This window comes from Nipponia nippon, unplaced genomic scaffold (genome assembly GCF_047370975.1).
Source record: "Nipponia nippon isolate SJK-2023a ecotype South Korea unplaced genomic scaffold, ASM4737097v1 scaffold_33, whole genome shotgun sequence".
Lineage (NCBI taxonomy): Eukaryota > Metazoa > Chordata > Aves > Pelecaniformes > Threskiornithidae > Nipponia > Nipponia nippon.
Genome location: NW_028262351.1, coordinates 1,771,262 through 1,790,425, shown reverse-complemented (window position 1 = coordinate 1,790,425; position 19,164 = coordinate 1,771,262). Strand labels below are relative to the sequence as shown.

Genomic DNA, 19,164 nt, shown 5'->3' with positions numbered 1-19,164 from the left:
CAGTCTAACAATGAAAAGTCCTCATCTTAATGATTAAAAATAGTTACTGAAAACTTCTATAGCTGGAAAAACTGGTGAAGAAAAGCACTTTCTCTGTATTGAGTGGTTTGGTTGACAGTTCTGTTGTGCTGCTTTGTTTTTGTAGTCAGTTTATTTGGAAGAAAGTAGTTAAGTACCAAAGGGAAGCCTCATTGCTTAAAGAGAAACTTTGAAGACAAAGCTTTTTTTTTTTTTTTTTTTTTTTTTTTACTTTTAATCAACTAGAGTGCTTAGGAAAGAACCTTGCTCTTGTGAATTTCTAGCAAATTTGGAAGGAAGAGGTCACAAAGATTGAGTTTGAACTTCTCCCTAGCTTAAAGCTAGATTGTTTAAGTGTACAGGACACCTTAGTCCACAGAAGAATGATTATGTCATGGTGTGGGTCTAATTAAACTTACGTATTTGAGTGTTGTTATAGTGATGTTGTAGTCCTACAATATTAATGAAGTAGCCATTTCTAAATGGCAATGGCAGCTCTATTAAAATAAAAACAGCTGACTTAATCCTGATCATGTTTGTTTTCTGATTAACTGGAGGGGAGAGCATGGCAGGTGACAGTGAGATCCAAAGCCAGTTTATGTGAAGGTTATGGTGCTTTGAGAGGGTTCCTAACTGTTTTAATCTTGGAGCTGTCTCCCTGCTTTTTGTGCGATTAATTTCTGTTCTTGCCTCCCTCCTTTTTTTTTTTTCCCCACTATTTTTTCTTGCTTTCATTCTTTTTGCACCTCACAGAAGACATGCTGTTCTGTTTTTACCTATAATTTGGCTAAGCTAAGCAGTGGAGAAGCTGTAAGATTGCTAATAATTCTTCCAAATAGCTTCAGTGTTAGCATTTCTTTTATAAGAGGAGATTTTGTTAACTCACCTAACTTTGTTCCAACAAAATATAAATTTCATGTATATTATGAACAGTAAAAATAAATGAAACTTTGAAATTTCTTATGGCTGCAAGCAGCTGTGTGTTGTTTGAATGGAGTTAACTTGTTCTCTTAATCTCTGAAAAACTGGTATGGAGTGCTTGGAGACTTTTTTTCTACATAGAAAAAATTATTAAACAAAATCTAAATATAAGCCTTTCCAAAAGGACCTTCATAATCAAACTACATTCAGAATGCTAACAAACTTATTCTAGATATTTCTGTAGCAGTTTTTCATTAAACTTGAGGAAATGGTTGGGTTTTTTTTTTCTGACAGAAATGAAAAGAGCTGCTGACTAGTTTGTATCCTTTGTTCATTGTTATCCCACTAGGAGTAGGTAATGGAAATAGCTGACTGGGCTTCCTTTCTGTACATCTTGCTTTGTTTCTTTGCAATGAAAGAACGTTTATTGCAATACTTATATACTGATATGTGACAACTGGTTCTCTGCTATTTCACTTTTTTTTTTTTTTTAAAAAAAAACAGTCAAGTCCTCCATCTCCAGAGCCAGCAAGTCTTCCTGCAGAAGACCTCAGCACAAATTCTAATGGTCCAAAGCCAGCAGAAGTCATGCCAGCTGATGATAGAGAAGACCTCTTTGCTGGTAACTGCTTTTTTTCTTCTAATGTGGCTTCATAGATTCTTTTCCTCCTGAACTTAAAAGGGTGTGCTTTTGTGAGGAGGAGGAGGAAAACCTTTTTATGCTGTAAAAGGTAATTTCCATGTCTGTAAGGAAATATGAAGCAGTACCCTTGCAATGGAAACTCTGATTTTAAGCTTAAGCAATTTAATATTGTTGTAAATCTTAACCATTGTTCAACCTGTTGAAGATATACTTTCTGGTAAATTCATTAAGTAACATTTTCCTTTGGATGTTAGGAGTATCACTAGTCTTTGTCGATCATTCTTTATTGGATTCAATGATCAGCTGTTTAATTGAAGTCCTATGATCTGCAATATACTGTCAAATTTATGAACTTGAAATAATTTGCAAGAAAAGTGACACACTATAAAAGGAAAAACAGCTGAAGTTCTTTGCGCAAAGTTTGTTCTACTGTTAACACATCTAGCTACTGTTTGAATATTATTGTATAACTGTTTTGAAGTGTAGCCTTTTCTTTTTGAACTGCAAGTAGAAGACGTAATCTTGCTTATTAGCGAAAATAAAGTGATATGTGACTTCTCTTAAGGGGCAGATGAGTCTTGTTTAAATTTCAATAGTAAATTAAAATTGGGGATTTTTTTCACCAAATTTGTGTGTTGTCGTCTCAGAAGTAAATGCTTTATTACACTCACTCTTGGCAATACATATTTTTGTAACGGAACTATTAAGAATTACATACTGAAGTAATGGCACTTTGAGAAGCTTATTTGATAGAAAAGTTAAATTTAAATGTCTTAAGAGCTTGACAGTGATGTACAGGATTTTTTCTTGTGGGACTCTAACTTTACTTAAGTTTGATTACTAAATATAGGTTTCTCTGTGATATGTACTGTCACTGCATAGTGTGGTAGCGTTAGCTAGTTAATAACTTGTTCTGCTGATGGTAATATAGCATGTCTTGTTATGTAATAATATTCAACTTTGTGTGTGTGTGTGTGTGTGTGTGTAAAAACATGAGGCAAGTTAAAGCCTTGTTTTCTACTGTATAACCATTTATAGCTGTCCCAGTCCTTTTTTCCAATTACGAAGACTGGTAATTCAGATCATATTGCAAGCTAGAGGGTATTTCTACTTATTAAAAGACCTTTATTATAATAAAAAGGTGAGAAACTGACATATGGGATCAGTCCTAGCATTTCACTAGTGTAAGATTTGGTTTCTAATATTTGACAGTACTGGATGTTTTAGAGAGAGATATATGAAAGTTTTGGTAAGTAATCAGTCAATGACACTTATTTTTAATCCTTGGTCAGTCACTACTTTGATGTTGGTTAATTACAGGTGTAGGAGCATTTACTAATCAAGAAAGCAGATGTAATGTTTAGAATATATTGTGTGTCAAAAGATGGTTCTAAATGCTTCTTCTCAATGCTAACACTTTTCCTATTAGTGAGTCAGCTGGCAGTCTGCTTTGAATACACTCCTAATCTTATCTTTGTTTGTACCCTGATGTAATCATTTTTAAATAAAGTTTATAGCATTTATTTCTGGGCTGTTTTATATAGATAAGTGTACGCATGTGCCCATTACCTTTTGTTCTCAACTTATCAAACTTATATTTGCATATATTTGAACTTACATTCTAACAGTGTCATAAGCAAATGTATCGATTAGTTTGCAAACTCTCTGAAACAGTCTTAAGAGAAATGAAGAATAATTAAGAATTCGGTGATAATCCTAGTAGTTTTGTATTTATATTACCTGATCTTATGACCTACAAAGACTGAGAACACTTTACTAGTACAAGAAAGCTTTATTTTTAATTTGGTTATATAGCTTCGGTATATAAAGCCAGCTTTTTGTAGCTGTAGGGCCATCTGGAATAGATATTTTAGGAAAGCAGATTCTCCTTTGACTGGAAAATATTAAATTAAGAAAAAAGGTGGCTGGACTAAATATTGATGGGATCCAGACGGAAGTAACATGTTAGCAGACAGATTGTTGCAAGTGAATGGAACACTGAGAAAAGACAGAGAAATGATTTATTGAGTTTCAGTTTTACTATGGAAGACATTTTTTTAAATGCAAGCAGCATTCAGCTGTGAAAGCATCTGATGTGCTTCAGGTCTAATAAAACTAAAAGTGATTTTTAAAAGGTCAGTTCATATACAGACTAAGGCTAGTACAAACTCTCAAATGGGGGAGAAAAAAGACTGATTTATAGAGCATAACACAACTTGCAGAAACATGACAACTTTAACAGTAGCCTGTTCTAAACAGGAATTTTGCATAATACAGTTCTGTCCTAGTGGTGAACTTCTAACTTTGTATCACTGTCAGCATATGTGTTCTCAAAAACAATGTCTAATTTGTGTTCCAGTGCTATGTACTCACGAGGATAACTTTTTTTTCCCTTAGCACTGTTTTGCTAGACAGTGATGGTCATCCAGCCTTTCTGACACTGATTTGCGATGAACAGAAACAGTGTGAGGCGGCTACATGAGATATCTATTTCCTTGCTTTCAGCTTGATTGCGTAAGCCTTGTTTTCTATGAAAGCAAGACTCAAGTTTTAAAAAAATAAAAATTGAATGCAACTTTTTTTTCCCAATATGCTGAAATTCCAAATAAATCTTATCTTTACAAAGATTATAGGGACAGTTAACTGGAGGGGAAGAGAATGAAGTTCCACAACTTTCTAGCTTGTGTTGGTCCTTCACGTTGAATTATTAGACACTATAAAACTCGGGTAAAAGGAAGTGCTATGAATGGCTCCTGAAAGGAGGGACTCTGACTTTGGGGGGGGGGGGCATTAAAAAAAATGTAGTTTTCTAGGCTTATTTGTAAAAACGTGATGATATTCCTCTCTAGCTACTGTAGGCTTGATAAATCTTTTTCATTGTTCATCTAATAATGCAACCTAATGAAAAAGGAGGTGAGGGAGAACAAATTAGAAAATGTCCTGTACTGTCTTAATGCAGTTCAGAATCTGGAATTTTTGTAGGCTTTATTGACTATACTTAAAAACTCTTTGCTGCTGTGTTTTTAGGACTGCTATAAGGTATATCTGCAATAAATTGTTTTTAGATATTCTTTACCTCATCTCTGATGAATCATAAGTGCTTTGACTGAACTGTTAAAGCTGAGTTGTGAAGGTGGAAGAAAATGAGATTTTTTCCATCTGTTACTGGAGACCTGTAAACTTTGCTGTTCCATTTATTAGTGTTGTGATTCTCAGTTCTGCAACTAAGAAAACTATCTTGATAAAACCATTTAAGAACTTTTTCCCTTAGGATAAAAGTAAAAATGTTGATAATTTTGGCCAATAAAAGCTTAGCTTTGCTTAGCTTGCTCCAAATCATGTAGTATTAAGAGTATCTTGGAGGACTTTGGTGGTGCGTATTTTATGGTGGTTGTTGAGGGGGGAGCGCATGAGTGCGCACGCAGGGTTCTTTTTGGATATCAGTAAGGCAGGCCCAACGACAAATGGCTTAATAAAATAGCCGTTTTAATAAGACAGAATAAGAAGAGTAAATCTTATGTCCCTTCAGATGGTGGGAACCCCACGATCATGCAGCATCAGACGGACCCCGGATGGGTTTCTCCCACGGCATGCTGCGCAGATTCTGTCCGTGGAGGGAAGCTCCTCCTTTTTGGTCATTCGAGCTATTATATAATTTTCTTACAAGAAAATAACTCTGTTCCTAAAGGATGTTCTCACCAGAACTTCTTGCTGCACCCTTAGATAAAGGCAAGGCCATGCAGGTGGCATAATCACCAGTACCAAGGGGGAGCTGCCTGCAGGCTCCTCTGTTACAATGAGCTGACTGAGTTTATCGTGCGGCCAAGGGATTTGTGCAGCACAACACAGGCCAGAAGGCCAAGCTGTACGTGCAGCGCAGCACAGGCCTGTGTCTACTCAGGTTAACTGTTATGTGGATCGCTGACTCCAAAATGTGCAATGGTCTCCCAGTCAGGATCACTATGTTCCACCCCTTGATCCACATACAGTTTACATTTTCCAAAGATATATTTTAAGTTACAGATTATATTAATAACATACATGCTTCTCAAGTATGAGGCCCAATAGAGTAGATATGGCCTGTTCTAGATCACTAACTCCTTGAATACAATGTCTTCCGCAAAGCTCCCAATGCGGGGGGGGGGTGATAATGTTGGGTTTTTGTTTGTGGTTTTTTTGGTCAAGAGAATACTGTAGGAACATCTGTTCAGATGATTGCTATCTTAAAACCTGGTCATCCATAAACTTCTTATATAGGGTTAAGAACTAAATCTTGAATGACTGTTCTAAAATGTTGGCCTAAAGTTCAATTTATAGCTGAAGCTGAAGAAATGTGTGTCATGGACTGCCTGTGCAGGACATAGCTATGCCTTCTGCTTCTAATGCTCATAGGTGGTGAGAGTAAGGCTGTGAAATTTTATCAGTGCTCTGTCACCTTTTTCAGAAAAATAACAATTTATTCCAGTTCTCTAGTCTGGTAAAAGATTGCTTTTTATGTGTTTTAGGAATGGATCCTCTCATGCAAGCTTCTAGCTTCTGGGGAAAAGTAAACATGTTTTTGTTGTTGTTTTTGGTTTTTTTTTTAGCTTCAGATCCAGATAGATTTGTTTTAGACCTTTATTTCTCAGAGTTCATACAGAAAAGATTATGCTAATTCTGTGGAGCTGTCCTGGTTTCAGCTGGGATAGAGCTGATTTTTTTCTTCCTAGTAGCTGGTATAGTGCTGTGTTTTGGATTTAGGATGAGAATAATGTTGATAACACACTGATGTTTTAGTTGTTGCTAAGTAGTGCTTACACTTGTCAAGGACTTTTCAGCTTCCCATGCTCTGCCAGGTGCACAAGAAGCTGGGAGGGGGCACAGCCAGGACAGCTGACCCAGACTGGCCCAAGGGCTATTCCATACCATATGATGTCATGCTCAGTATATAAACTGGGGGGAGTTGGCCAGGGGGCAGCGATTGCTGCTCGGAAACGGGCTGGGCATCAGTCGGTGGGTGGTGAGCGATTGCATCATGTATCACTTGCTTTGTATGTTATTATTATATTATTATTATTACTACTACTACTATTCTATTTCGTTTTACTTCAATTATTAAACTGTTTTTATCTCAACCCACGAGTTTTCTGACTTTCACCCTTCCAATTCTCTCCTCCATCTCACTGGGGTGGGGGGAGTGAGCGAGCGTCTGTGTGGTGCTTTGTTGCCAGCTGGGGTTAAACCACGACAGGAGCAAACAAAACATGTACTTGAAGTCCAGTTGAACAGCAAAAGTTCTAGCTGATAGTGTCTGTTAGGCTGTTGTCATGTGAAATGTCTAATCAGAGTAGTTGTGTAGATGCTTGGCTGCTTTTTAGAAGCTGGTTAATCAGTTCCAGGTTTGTTCTGGAAGAAAGAAAAACACAAAGGGATTTGAACCTACAGTTTTGAAGTCAGAAGAAAGCCTTGTTGGTGGCTGTCCTGTTAATACTATTTATGTTTTAATTAAGATTATTGTTAGCCCTCCTATTATAATGGTAAGCGTCATGGGTTCTGACTTGGGCATAGTAGTTCTCTCAGTTCTGTTAGGATATCTGTCTCTAAAATAGCACTAAACACTGGGAAGCCTTTTTTAGTAACTTGTCCTCTCTTCTGGACAACAGTTTATACTTCAGTTTACTTCCATATTTGTGTGATAATCTTAGTAAACTTTGAGCGATAATAAGCCATTTTAAATACTCAAGTGATGTCAGGATGTTAGAGGTCTATGACATTTAGAAGTGTGATAAGTAAAAATAACTTATTCAGCTGAAGTGACGCTGCTTGTGAGGAATTGCAAACTTGTACTTTCTAAGATGATGATGTTTGGCGAATACTAGTGGTGAGCTGTAAAGAAACAATAGGTATCTAATGCTGAAATTGAGTTCCAAGCTTAAGTGCTGAAGAGTGCTGATAGAAACTTGGTACAGTTTCCTGTGGAATGTTAATTAAGCATAAATAGTCATCTTCTGCAGCAGGCTAAGAGGTTTTCATGTTCTGTTGGAGTTGAGCATCGTGACAGTGATCTTCTATCAAAGACTGTTTATGGATTGTAAAGTAGGTATTATTGCATACAAGTCTTAAGGCATTAGATTGGTGGGAGTGCTTAATGTGCTGATAACTGCCATGACTGATGTGACTGTTGGTTTCGATGTTTTTTTTTTCTCCTAAAAGTTGGACAAAGCAGCTGCATCTCTTTATGCAAGAAGAGCTTGTGCTTTTGAGCACTTTCCAGGAAAGCAGGAGAACTAGATTTCATTTTTCATGTAAATATTAATACAGAGTTTAAAAAAAAGCCTTAAAAACACAAAAAAAAAACCCCAACCAACCAAATACTTAAATTTTCATTGGAAAATCTAAACCGAATAACTTGAGCAAATGTTTCTGAAAATACCATAGTTCCTACTCTGAAACCTACCAAATTCATCTTTCCATGAAAAAGCAAAAGAATTGTCAACGGAACTTCTTAATCTGTAACATGCCATCTGATTTCTTAAAGTGAAGGTAGAGTATGTAAGAAACATAAATGTCAATGTTCTTTGGAAAAAAGACTTTCTTGGGAAATAGATTCTCAGATTGTTTACTACTTTAAGACTTCATTTTTGAGGGGAAAATAATACCTAGACAGATGTATTGGGTTTGCGTGGCAAGGTTTTGGTAGCGAGGGGGCTACAGGGGTGGCCTCTGTGAGAAGATGCCAGAAGCTTCCCCTATGTCTGATAGAGCCAATGCCAGCTGGCTCCAAGACGGACCTGCCGCTGGCCAAAGCTGAGCCAATCAGCAGCGGTGGTAGCGCCTCTGTGATAACATATTTAAGAAGGGGAAAGAAAAAAACCTGCTGCACAACAGCAGCCAGAAGAGAGGAGTGAGAATATGCGAGAGGAACAACCCTGCAGAGTCCAAGGTCAAGTGAAGAAGGAGGGGGAGGAGGTGCTCCAGGTGCCAGAGCAGAGATTCCCGTGAAGACCATGGTGAGGCAGGTTGTCCCCCTGCAGCCCATGGAAGTCCACAGTGGAGCAGATATCTACCCTGCAACCTGTGGAGAACCCCATGCAGGAGCAGGTGGATGCCTGCAGGAGGCTGTGACCCTGTGGGAAGCCTGTGCTGGAGCAGGTTTGCTGGCAGGACTTGTGGCCCTGTGGGGGACCCATGCTGGAGCAGTCTGTTCCTGAAGGACTGCACCCTGTTGAAGGGACCCATGCTGGAGCAGTTTGTGAAGAACTGCAGCCTGTGGGAAGGACTCATGTTGGAGAAGTTTGTGAAGAACTGTCTCCCGCGGGAGAGACCCCACACTGGAGCAGGGGAAGTGAGGAGTCCTCCCCCTGAGGATGAAGGAGCAGCAGAGACGATGTGTGATGAACTGACCACAACCCCCATTCCCCGTCCCCCTGCGCCACTTGGGGGGAGGAGGTAGAGAAAAATCAGGAGTGAAGTTGAGCCCGGGAAGAAGGGAGGGGTGGGGGGAAGGTGTTTTAAGATTTGGTTTTACTTCTCATTACCCTACTCTGATTTCGATTGGTAATAAACTAATTTCCCTGAGTCAAGTCTGTGTTGCCTGTGATGGTAATTGGTGAGTGATCTCTCCTTGTCCTTATCTTGACCCATGAGCCTTTCGTTATATTTTTCTCCCCCTGTCCAGTTGAGGAGGGGGAGTGATAGAGTAGCTTGGTGGGCACCTGGTGTCCAGCCAGGGTCAACCCACCACAACAGTGCAGTAGCCTTCAGTTTTTATTATAGAGCTAGCACAGACTTCTTTTCCCCTTTAGAATCTGAGTCTTGAATGATAATAGCCTACTGCTGAAAATAAGTTTTAATGCTTTGATTCTAAACAAAAAGTATAACATCCTTTTCTCTTTCCCCTTACCCCTTTCCACTGTCTCTTCTGTTTCACTCATCTAGATTTATTTAATGTGTTGGATGCATGCAAACTTGTGAGTGAGAGGTAAGAGGAGGGAGGATGGCATAAATTACCCTTTATTCTCTCCTAAAATAACTGAACTGCTGCTATCAATCAGAAACAATTAATTTTACCCTGGTTAGTATAAACTGTCTGTAGTCATTTATCTCCTCTAGTTAGGAAACTGGAAAAGGAGGGTTAGTAGGCAGCAGCTTTAAAGATTTGGTAATGCCCAAACAACCTGGGGTCACACAGCTTGAGAAATACTGGTTCAGATGAAGTCTAATGTTATGTCAGTTGTAATCCTGAAGTTGCAAGTTGGTATTTCTGCTGAAAGGAAGCCTTCTTCTATTTTCATCTGCTTGTTCCTGCCCCTTTGTCTCTTGCAGAAGTAATGCACCAGCATAGTTTCAGCTATCTGCTGAACAGCAGCAGGTAGCTGATCCTTTTTGGAGTTCATGTCAAAAATAACCTAGATCAGGTCATGATATTAATCCATGTGTGGATACAGGTCTGAAAAGGAGGAATGGTGGGAGAGAGTGTGCTACTGTTTCATCTTATAGTGTGGGTTTGTTACTTTGAATTCATGCTGTTTTTATGAGGCTGTACTTTCACAGTAATGGGAATTTTTCTCAACTGAAGGTGGGAAATGTGTGGTCTGAACAGTTTCATGACTTGTATTAAGCCTGCCTAAAATTTGAAGATATAGCAAATTGCTGAATGGTGATTAATGGTTTGTTTCCCAAATGTGTGCAGGAAAATAGCTGTGACAGAAAAAGAAATAATTTGAGTGGCTTTATATGTATTTTTTTCTTTCTGTGAAATAGTTGTATAGCTTCTCTCATTTGGTGGCTAACAGCAATAAGGACTACCTCTTTTCTATATCTAAATATTGTTCTTCTAAGATCTCAGTCTAAAAGCTTCCTTACGACTCTTTTGTCATGTCTTCCCACCTGATCTGAAATTTTGAATTAAACTTCATTGGTCTAAGATGCAGTATCCTTCCTGTGGCATTTGAGAGTAGGAAGCCATCAGTAGGATCCTTCAAAAAGATGTAGCAGTAAAAATAAAGCAATGGTAAGAAAATAAATCTTTTTCAGAGAAAGCTTTTTAGATAATCTTTGATCATATTAAAAAATGAAGAATAAAAAGCTGATTGCTTTTAAGCTGATTTTGCAAATACTATGGAAATTTCTAATCTGAAATTAGGAAGAGCATTGTCAGCAGGTTGAGGGAGGTGACTGTACTCTACTCAGCCCTGGCAAGACACATCGGTAGTGCTGAGTCTAGTTCTGGGCTCCCCAGTACAAGAGAAGAGAAGGCTGGAGGGGGGGAATCTTATCTATTTATATAAATACCTGATTGGGGGGGGGGAAGAAGACTGAGCCAGACTCTTCTCAGTAGTATCCAGTGACAGGATAAGAGGCAGTGGGCACAAACTGAAATACAAGAATTTCCATGTAAACATAAGGGAAAACTTTCTTACAGTGAGGGTGGTCAGGCACTGGCACAGGTTGCCCAGTGAGGCTGTAGAGTCTCCCTCCTTGGAGATACTCAAAACCTGACTGGATACAGTCCTGGGTAACTTGCTCTAGTTGACCTTGCTTGAACATGGGGGTTGGACTAGATAATCTCAAGAGGCCCCTTCCAACCTCAGCAATTCTGTGGTTTTATGAAATACCCCAAAACAAAGTAGTGACATGTACTGGTTTTGGCTGGGATAGAGTTAATTTTATTCACGGTAGCTCATATGGTGCTATGTTTTGGTTTTGTGATGAAAACAGTGTTGATAACACACACACTGATGTTTTAGTTGTTGTTGACAGTGCTTACACAGAGTCAAGGCCTTTTCAGCTTCTCAGACTGCCCCACCAGTGAGTAGACTGGGGGTGCACAAGAAGTTGGGAGGGGACACAGCTGGGACAGCTGACCCCAACTGACCAAAGGGATATTCTATACCATATGACATCGTGCTCAGCAATAAAAGCTGCGGGGAGGAAGGGGGGGATGTTTGGAGTTATGGCATTTGTCTTTCCAAGTAACTGTTTAAGTGTGATGAATCATAGAATGGTTTGGGTTGGAAGGGACCTTTTAAAATCATCTAGTCCAACCCCTCTGCCATGGACAGGGGCATCTTTCACTAGATCAGGTTGCTCAAAGTCCCATTCAACCTGGCCTTGAACACTTCTGAAGCCCTGCTTTCCTGGAAGCCCTGCTTTCCTGGAAATGGCTGAACACCTGCCTGCCAATGGGAAGTAGTGAATGAATTCCTTACTTTGCTTTGCTTGCGCACACAGCTTTGCTTTATCTATTAAACTGTCTTCATCTTGACCCATGATTTTTCTCACTTTTACCCTTCTGATTTTCTTCCCCATCCCACTGCAGGGGGAGAGAGCTAGCGGCTGTGTGGTACTTAGCTGCCTACTGGGGTTAACCCACAACATGACAGCAAGCTTGCAAAGACTTACAATCTTTTGCATCCCTGAAATAGAGAAGGGTGGTTTTGTTCATTTATGAAAAAAATTAAGGATTGGCAAAAAGTGTTATGGAAGAATGGAAAACATAATTGACTAGCAGAATGTCTCTAAGTAGCAGCAGGGGTGAAGTTGAGTGGTTTTGATTGATTATGAAAGATCATAATATCACTTTTTTGTGGTAATAATTGATTGGATTCACTTGCTCAGGAGGCTTTTTCCAGTTCTGTTTTTTAGACTGCTAATAGGTTGCAAGTTGTTCTGGAGAGGTACACAGTGCTGTGGGGCATAAAAATGAGACTTTTTTTTTTTTTTTTTAAACAGTGGAACTATTCTCACAAATTTTAAAATAGATCTGGTCTTTAAAGTTGAATAAGGGTTTTTTATGTTCATTATATGTGCTGAACTTTAAAAAGGTTGGAAGATGGCTTATTTTGCTTTGAAAGTTAAACTGTTCATCTAGACAGAAGGTGCAAGAACAGCTCTTCTCAAAATTACGTGGTAAACTATTTTGGTAGTTTTGTGTAAGTTGGAGTAGATCTGCATTAGTGCCTGAAGCTATGTTTGGTTAAGTACTTGGAACTTGCCACAGGAAGTCTAGTTTGTAACAAGTCTTGTAATCAGTTGTGACATCAGTTTACATATCAAATGAATGTTCTGTGGTCAATATTATCTCTGAAGAACTAGAGTTCTTTAAAATGCACATTTAGTGAGAACCACAGCATTAGTTACTTAAACTAGAACAGAAACTTCTGTATACCCAGGAAATTGCAACGGACGCCAAACGAGGGATACACGTGGACAAGTAGAGGCTTGTCTGAACAGGGGGTGTTCCCCGAGCAACTGACCCCGGACCCGCTGATTGGAAGAGACAGCAAGGGGCGGAGCCTGTACCCGGCAGCGCAGGAGATTTAAGCAGGCAAAAACAATCAGCTCAGCCGATTGCAACGGGCGAGCGTATATATTCCCAGTAGGCAGGCGTGCAGCAGTGTGGTGACCACCCGGCAAAAAGCAGTGTCCTCTGCTTCTCCTCAGCTTCTAGCACCTGGTAGAACCAATGCAGCCACACAGACAGAGCTCCTGTTCAAGCATGCAACCACCCAGGTTTCTGGCTGTGGGATGTGTGAAGGGATATTCCTAGAGGTGGAAAGTGATTGCAAGCAAGCCTGTGGGAGGTGTGACCAGATTGATGAACTGCTCTTCTTGGTGGCCGAGCTGCAGGAGAAGGTGAGCAGACTGAGGAGTATTCGAGAGTCTGAGAGGGAGATTGAGCAATGGAGATGTACTCTGCCATCTATGATGCATAGAAGCCAACTCAGCATGGCCACTACAGAGGCAGGTCCTGGATCTGCTTTGTGCCAGGAGGAAGGCAGCGTCACAAGGAATAAGGAGGGGTGGAAGAAGGTTACAGCATGGAGCGGTAAAAGATACCCCTCCTTACCCTCCAAGATACCCTTACAGAACAGGTATGTGGCCCTGGGTACATTAGATGAAGTGCATAATGAGAAAGAGGAGGAACCTGCAGAAGCAGTCTTGCCAAAATCAGAGAGACTGACCCCTTGCAACAGACTGACCCCTCGACCAGCGCCGTGCAGAACGGAAGCACCCGTTTGCAGACCAGACACGCTTTTCAGGGAAGTTGGCTCCCTCCCTGGGGCCTGAATTAGGGACGTCACTACAAGACTGAAGAGCCTAGTTCAACCTTCAGACTGCTATCCATTTCTGTTCTTTCACGTGGGTACAAATGATGTCACAACAAAACGTCTGAGGTCAATCAAAAGAGACTTCAGAGCCCTGGGAAGAGTGCTAAAAAATTCAGGAGCACAGGTAGCATTTTCCTCAATCCTCCCAGTAATGGCGGGAGAGTTTGGAAGAAACAAGCAAGCCCAAGATATCAATACCTGGCTCCAGGACTGGTGCCTCCAACAAAACTTTGGGTTTTTAAACCATGGAGGAGCCTTTGAGAGACAAGGTATGCTGGGGCCTGACAGGATCCACCTGTCCCGACAGGGAAAATGTGTCTTTGGGTTTAAGCTGATTGAAAGCTTTAAACTAAAATCAATGGGGGAAGGGGATACCAACAGGATTGCAGTAGGTAAGCCAAGGGTTGGCATGGGATCTCCTGAGGGTGGCAATGCTAGTGGGAATATTTACACTGCTCTTGGGAGCACGGAGGGCTCAGGAATGTATCTGAAATGCTTGTACACCAATGCACACAGTATGAGAAATAAACACGATGAACTAGAAGTGTTGGTCAGCTCCCAGAGCTACGATATCATTGGTATTAGTGAGACTTAGAGGAATGAGTCCCATGATTGGAGTGCTGGGATGGAGGGCTACAGGCTGTTTAGGAGGGATAGTCAGGGCAGGCAGGGTAGAGGTGTCGCACTATACATAAGGGAGAGGTTTGATTGTACAGCCCTTACAGTTAGGGATGATGTGGTTGAGAGCCTCTAGGTGATGATTAGGGGGATGGAAAACAAAGGAGATGTTGTAGTGGGTGTCTACTACCGATTGCCCAGCCAGGATGTAAGCACCAATGAGTTATTCTATAGGCAATTAGGAGAAATCTCTAGATCGGTAGCCCTTGTCCTTATGGGAGATTTCAACTTCCCAGACATCAACTGGGAATATCATACTGCTGTGATGAGCAGGTCTTGGAAATTCTTGAAGTTTGTGGAAGATAACTTCTTGTCACAGTTACTCAGTGAGCCAACAAGGAAAGATGCTGTATTGGGTTTACATGGCAAGGTTTTGGTAGCGGGGGGGCTACAGGGGTGGCCTCTGTGAGAAGATGCCAGAAGCTTCCCCTATGTCCAATAGAGCCAATGCCAGCTGGCTCCAAGATGGACCCATTGCTGGCCAAAGCTGAGCCAATCGGTGATGGTGGTAGTGCCTCTGCAGTAACATATTTAAGAAGGGGGGAAAAAAGTTCTGCACAACGGCAACTGCATCCTGAGAGAGGAGTGAGAATATGCAAGAGGAACAACTCCGCAGACAGCAAGGTCAGTGAAGAAGAAGAGGGAAGAGGTGCTCCAGGTGCCGGAGCAGAGATTCCCCTGAAGCCCATGGTGAAGACCATGGTGAGGCAGGTTGTCCCCCTGCAGCCCATGGAGGTCCACAGTGGAGCAGATATCCACCTGCAGCCCCTGGAGGACCCCACGCCAGAGCAGGTAGATGTGCCCGAAGGAGGCTGTGACCCCGTGGGAAGCCTGTGCTGGAGCAGGTTTTCTGGCAGGACTTGTGGCCCTGTGGGGGACCCATGCTGGAGCAGTCTGTTCCTGAAGGACTGCACCCTGTGGAAGGGACCCATACTGGAGCAGTTTGTGAAGAACTGCAGCCTGTGGGAAGGACCCACACTGGAGAAGCTCGTGGAGGGCTGTCTCCTGTGGGAGGGACCCCACCCTGGAGCAGGGGAAGAGTGTGAGGAGTCCTCCCCCTGAGGATGAAGGAGCGGCAGAGACAATGTGTGATGAACTGACTGCAACCCCCATTTCCTGTCCCCCTGTGCTGCTCAAGGGGAGGAGGTAGAGAACTCGGGAGTAAAGTTAAGCCCAGGAAGAAGGGGGGGGGGGGGTGGTGTTTTAAGGTTTAGTTTTTATTTTCTCATTAACTTACTCTGATTGCATTAGTAATAAATTAAACTAATTTTCCAAAGTTGAGTCTCTGTTGCCTGTGATGGTAATTGGTGAGTGATCTCTCCTTGTCCTTATCTTGACCCACGAGCCTTTCATTATATTTTCTCTTCCCTGTCCAGCTGAGAAGAGGGAGTGATAGAGCAGCTTTGGTGGGCACCTGGTGTCCAGCCAGGATCAACCCACCACAGATGCCCTCCTAGACTTGCTATTTGTGAATAGAGAAGGACTTGTGGGAGATGTGATGGTAGGTGGCTGTCTTGGCCACAGTGATCATGAAATGGTTGAATTCAAAATTTTCAGTGTAATGAGAATAAAGGACAGCAGAGTTGCTACCCTGGATTTCAAGAGAGCAAACTTTAAGCTATTCAGGGAGCTATTTAGCAGAGTACCCCTGGGAATCTGCTTTTGAGGGCTTAGGAGTCCACGAGTGCTGGTCAGTCTTTAAGAACCACCTTTTAGAAGCATAGGAGCAGGCATACCCATTGTGTCGCAAGTCAAGCAAGCAGGGCAGAAGACCAGCTTGGCTGAACAGGGAACTCCTTGTGGAGCTCAAGAGGAAAAAGAAATTGTATGATCTCTGGAAGCAAGGTCAGGCTTCGCAGGAAGATTACAGAGCTGTGGTTCATAGAATCATAGAATTGTTAAAGTTGGAAAAGACCCTTAAGATCGAATCTAACCGTTAACCTAACACTGCGAAGTACACCGCTAGACCATGTTCCTAAGCACCACGTCTACCCTTCTTTTAAATACCTCCAGGGATGGAGACTCAACCACTTCCCTGGGCAGCCTGTTCCAGTGCCTGACTATCCTTTCAGTGAAGAAATTTTTCCTAATACCCAATCTAAACCTCCCCTGGTGCAGCTTGAGGCCGTTTCCTCTTGTCCTGTCACTTGGGAGAAGAGACCAACCCCCACCTCACTACAACCTCCTTTCAGGTAGTTGTAGAGAGCAATAAGCTCTCCCCTCAGCCTCCTCTTCTCCAGGCTAAACAACCCCAGCTCTCTCAGTCGCTTCTCATAAGACTTGTGCTATAGACCCTTCACCAGCTTCATTGCCCTTCTTTGGACACACTCTAGTACATCGATGTCCTTCTTGTAGTGAGGGGCCCAAAAATGAACACAGTACTCGAGGTGCGGCCTCACCAGTGCCGAGTACAGGGGCACTATCACCTCCCTGGTCCTGCTGGCCACACTATTCCTGATACAAGCCAGGATGCCATTGGCCCTCTTGGCCACCTGAGCACACTGCTGGCTCATGTTCAGGCGGCTGTCAACCAACACCCCCAGGTCCTTTTCCGCCAGGCAGCTCTCCAGCCGCTCTTCCCCAAGCCTGTAGCGTTGCATAGGGTTGTTGTGACCCAAGCGCAGGACCCGGCACTTAGCCTTGTTGAACCTCATCCAATTGGCCTCGGCCCATCGATCCAGCCTGTCCAGATCCCTCTGTAGGGCCTTCCTACCCTCCAGGAGATCGACACTTCCACCCAACTTGGTGTCATCTGCAAACTTACTGAGGATGCACTCAATCCCCTCATACAGATCATCGATAAAGATATTGAACAGGACCAGCCCCAATACTGAGCCCTGGGGAACACCACTAGTGACTGGCCGCCAACTGGATTTGACTCCATTCACCACCACTCTCTGAGCTCGGCTGTCCAGCCAGTTTTTTAACCCAGCAGAGAGTGCACTTATCCAAGCCATGAGCAGTCAGTTTCTCCAGGAGAATGCTGTGGGAGACTGTCTCAAAGGCCTTACTAAAGTCCAGGTAGACAACATCCACAGCCTTTCCCTCATCCACTAAGCGGGTCACCTTGTCACAGAAGGAGATCAGGTTGGTCAAGCAGGATCTTCCCTTCATGAACCCATGCTGGCTGGACCTGATCCCCTGGTTGTCCTGTACATGCCACGTGATGGCACTCGGGATGATCTGCTCCATGACCTTCCCCAGCACTGAGGTCAGGCTAACAGGCCTGTAGTTCCCCGGATCCTCCTTCCAGCCCTTCTTGTATATGGATGTCACATTAGCTAACTTCCAGTCATCTGGGACCTCCCCGGTTGACCAGGACTGCTGGTAAATTATGGAAAGTGGCTTGGTGAGCTCCTCTGCCAGCTCCCTCAGTACCCTTGGGTGGATCCCATCTGGCCCCATAGACTTGTGGGCATGCTGGTGGAGGAACAGGTCGCTGACTGTTACCTCTTTGATAATTGGGGCTTCATTCTGCTTCCTATCTCCATCTCCCAGCTCAGGGGCCTGAATACCCTGAGGATAACCAGTTATTAGCTATTAAAGACTGAGGCAAAGAAGGCATTAAGTACCTCAGCCTTCTCCTCATCCTTTGTGGCAATGTTTCCCTTTGCATCCAACAAAGGATGGAGATTCTCCTTGGCCCTCCTTGGTTCATATATGCAGGGAGAAGACACAAAAGGCCAAAGCTCAGCTAGAGTTGAAACTGGCCAGTTTTGTGTCAGATAACAAGAAGGGCTTTTTTAAGAAAAAAAGAAAACATTGGTCCGATACTTGTTGAAGATGGTCACCTGACAAATAGGGATGAAGAAAAAGCGGAGGCATTCAATGCTTTTTTTTTGCTTCAGTCTTTAATATCAGTGATAGACCTTGGGCTGCTGTCACATCCCACCTGGGGAGGAGGGGGTAGGAGTGACTAAGATTCGCAAATCCTCTCGGTGTGGATTAAGGTGGGCCAACACTCAAGGTCTGTACACAAACACCAGCTTTAATAGAAAGCTTCTATAGAGACAAATGTTGAGTACAAATATTCGATACCCGCCAACCCTCTCACAGTTATATCCACCCCAGCTATGTGGTTTTATGGAAAGTCAAGGTAGGCCGTGCAGTACTTAACTTCAATTTAACAACTTTAACAACTTAATCACCTTAGGAAAAGTGAAAGAGAGAGAGAGAAGGAAAAGAGAATCACCAGTCCTGGATCCAGCATTGGTCCTGCCAACAAGGGTATTCGGTGAGGAAAGAAGGAGAAGAGTGAGGAGAAGTGAATGTTCTTACAGAGGTGTTGATTCTGCACAGGGTGCTTGGTGATAATTCCACAAATCACGCACACACAAGCACGCACGAGCATGAGCACCGTCATACAAACTACAGCACATTTATCAGGCTACATGATTAGTATAAACCCGCCTAAATTTAAACTTATTGGTTAGTGATTAACATTTCATACACTATTGGTTTACTGTATTTAAATTAGCCTCGCTTGCTATGTAAATTAGCACGCATGCTCCTTTCAGGTGTGGGGGGGGCAAGTCTTTTTGGTCCTGAATTGAGTCGGTGGTCGTGATTTCCCCTTGCCACATTTACCTTTCACCTACTTTCTGCAGTTTTATCTTCTCTGGCCACCGTCCAGTCTTCGGTGCCAAGATGTTCACTTTTATTGGCTTGTTAGCTCTTCTTCGAGGTTAGAGCTGTTAGTTCTCCACAGTTTGTTATCTTTTAGCTCCCTCCCAAATTCCTTTCCCAAGGCACAAGTGGTTAGTAGTTTTGCTAATTGGAAAATTACATCAGCAGCCAGTCAAACCAAGAGGA

The 19,164-nt window shown here is 42.4% G+C and overlaps 1 protein-coding gene across 5 annotated transcripts in view; it reads left to right on the top strand.

Annotated features, from left to right (window-relative positions):
• The window catches only part of LOC104021601 (sorting nexin-2-like), a 46,807-nt gene that overhangs the window by 1,242 nt on the left and 26,401 nt on the right, over positions 1-19,164 (top strand). For all 5 annotated transcript variants that reach the window (XR_015707599.1, XM_087770700.1, XM_087770699.1 and 2 more), the window contains exon 2: positions 1,444-1,561. Coding sequence is in view for 4 of the 5 variants with exons in the window: in XM_087770700.1 (XP_087626826.1) it covers positions 1,444-1,561 (118 nt within the window). In the remaining variant the exon portion in view is untranslated. The remainder of the gene's footprint in view (positions 1-1,443; positions 1,562-19,164) is intronic.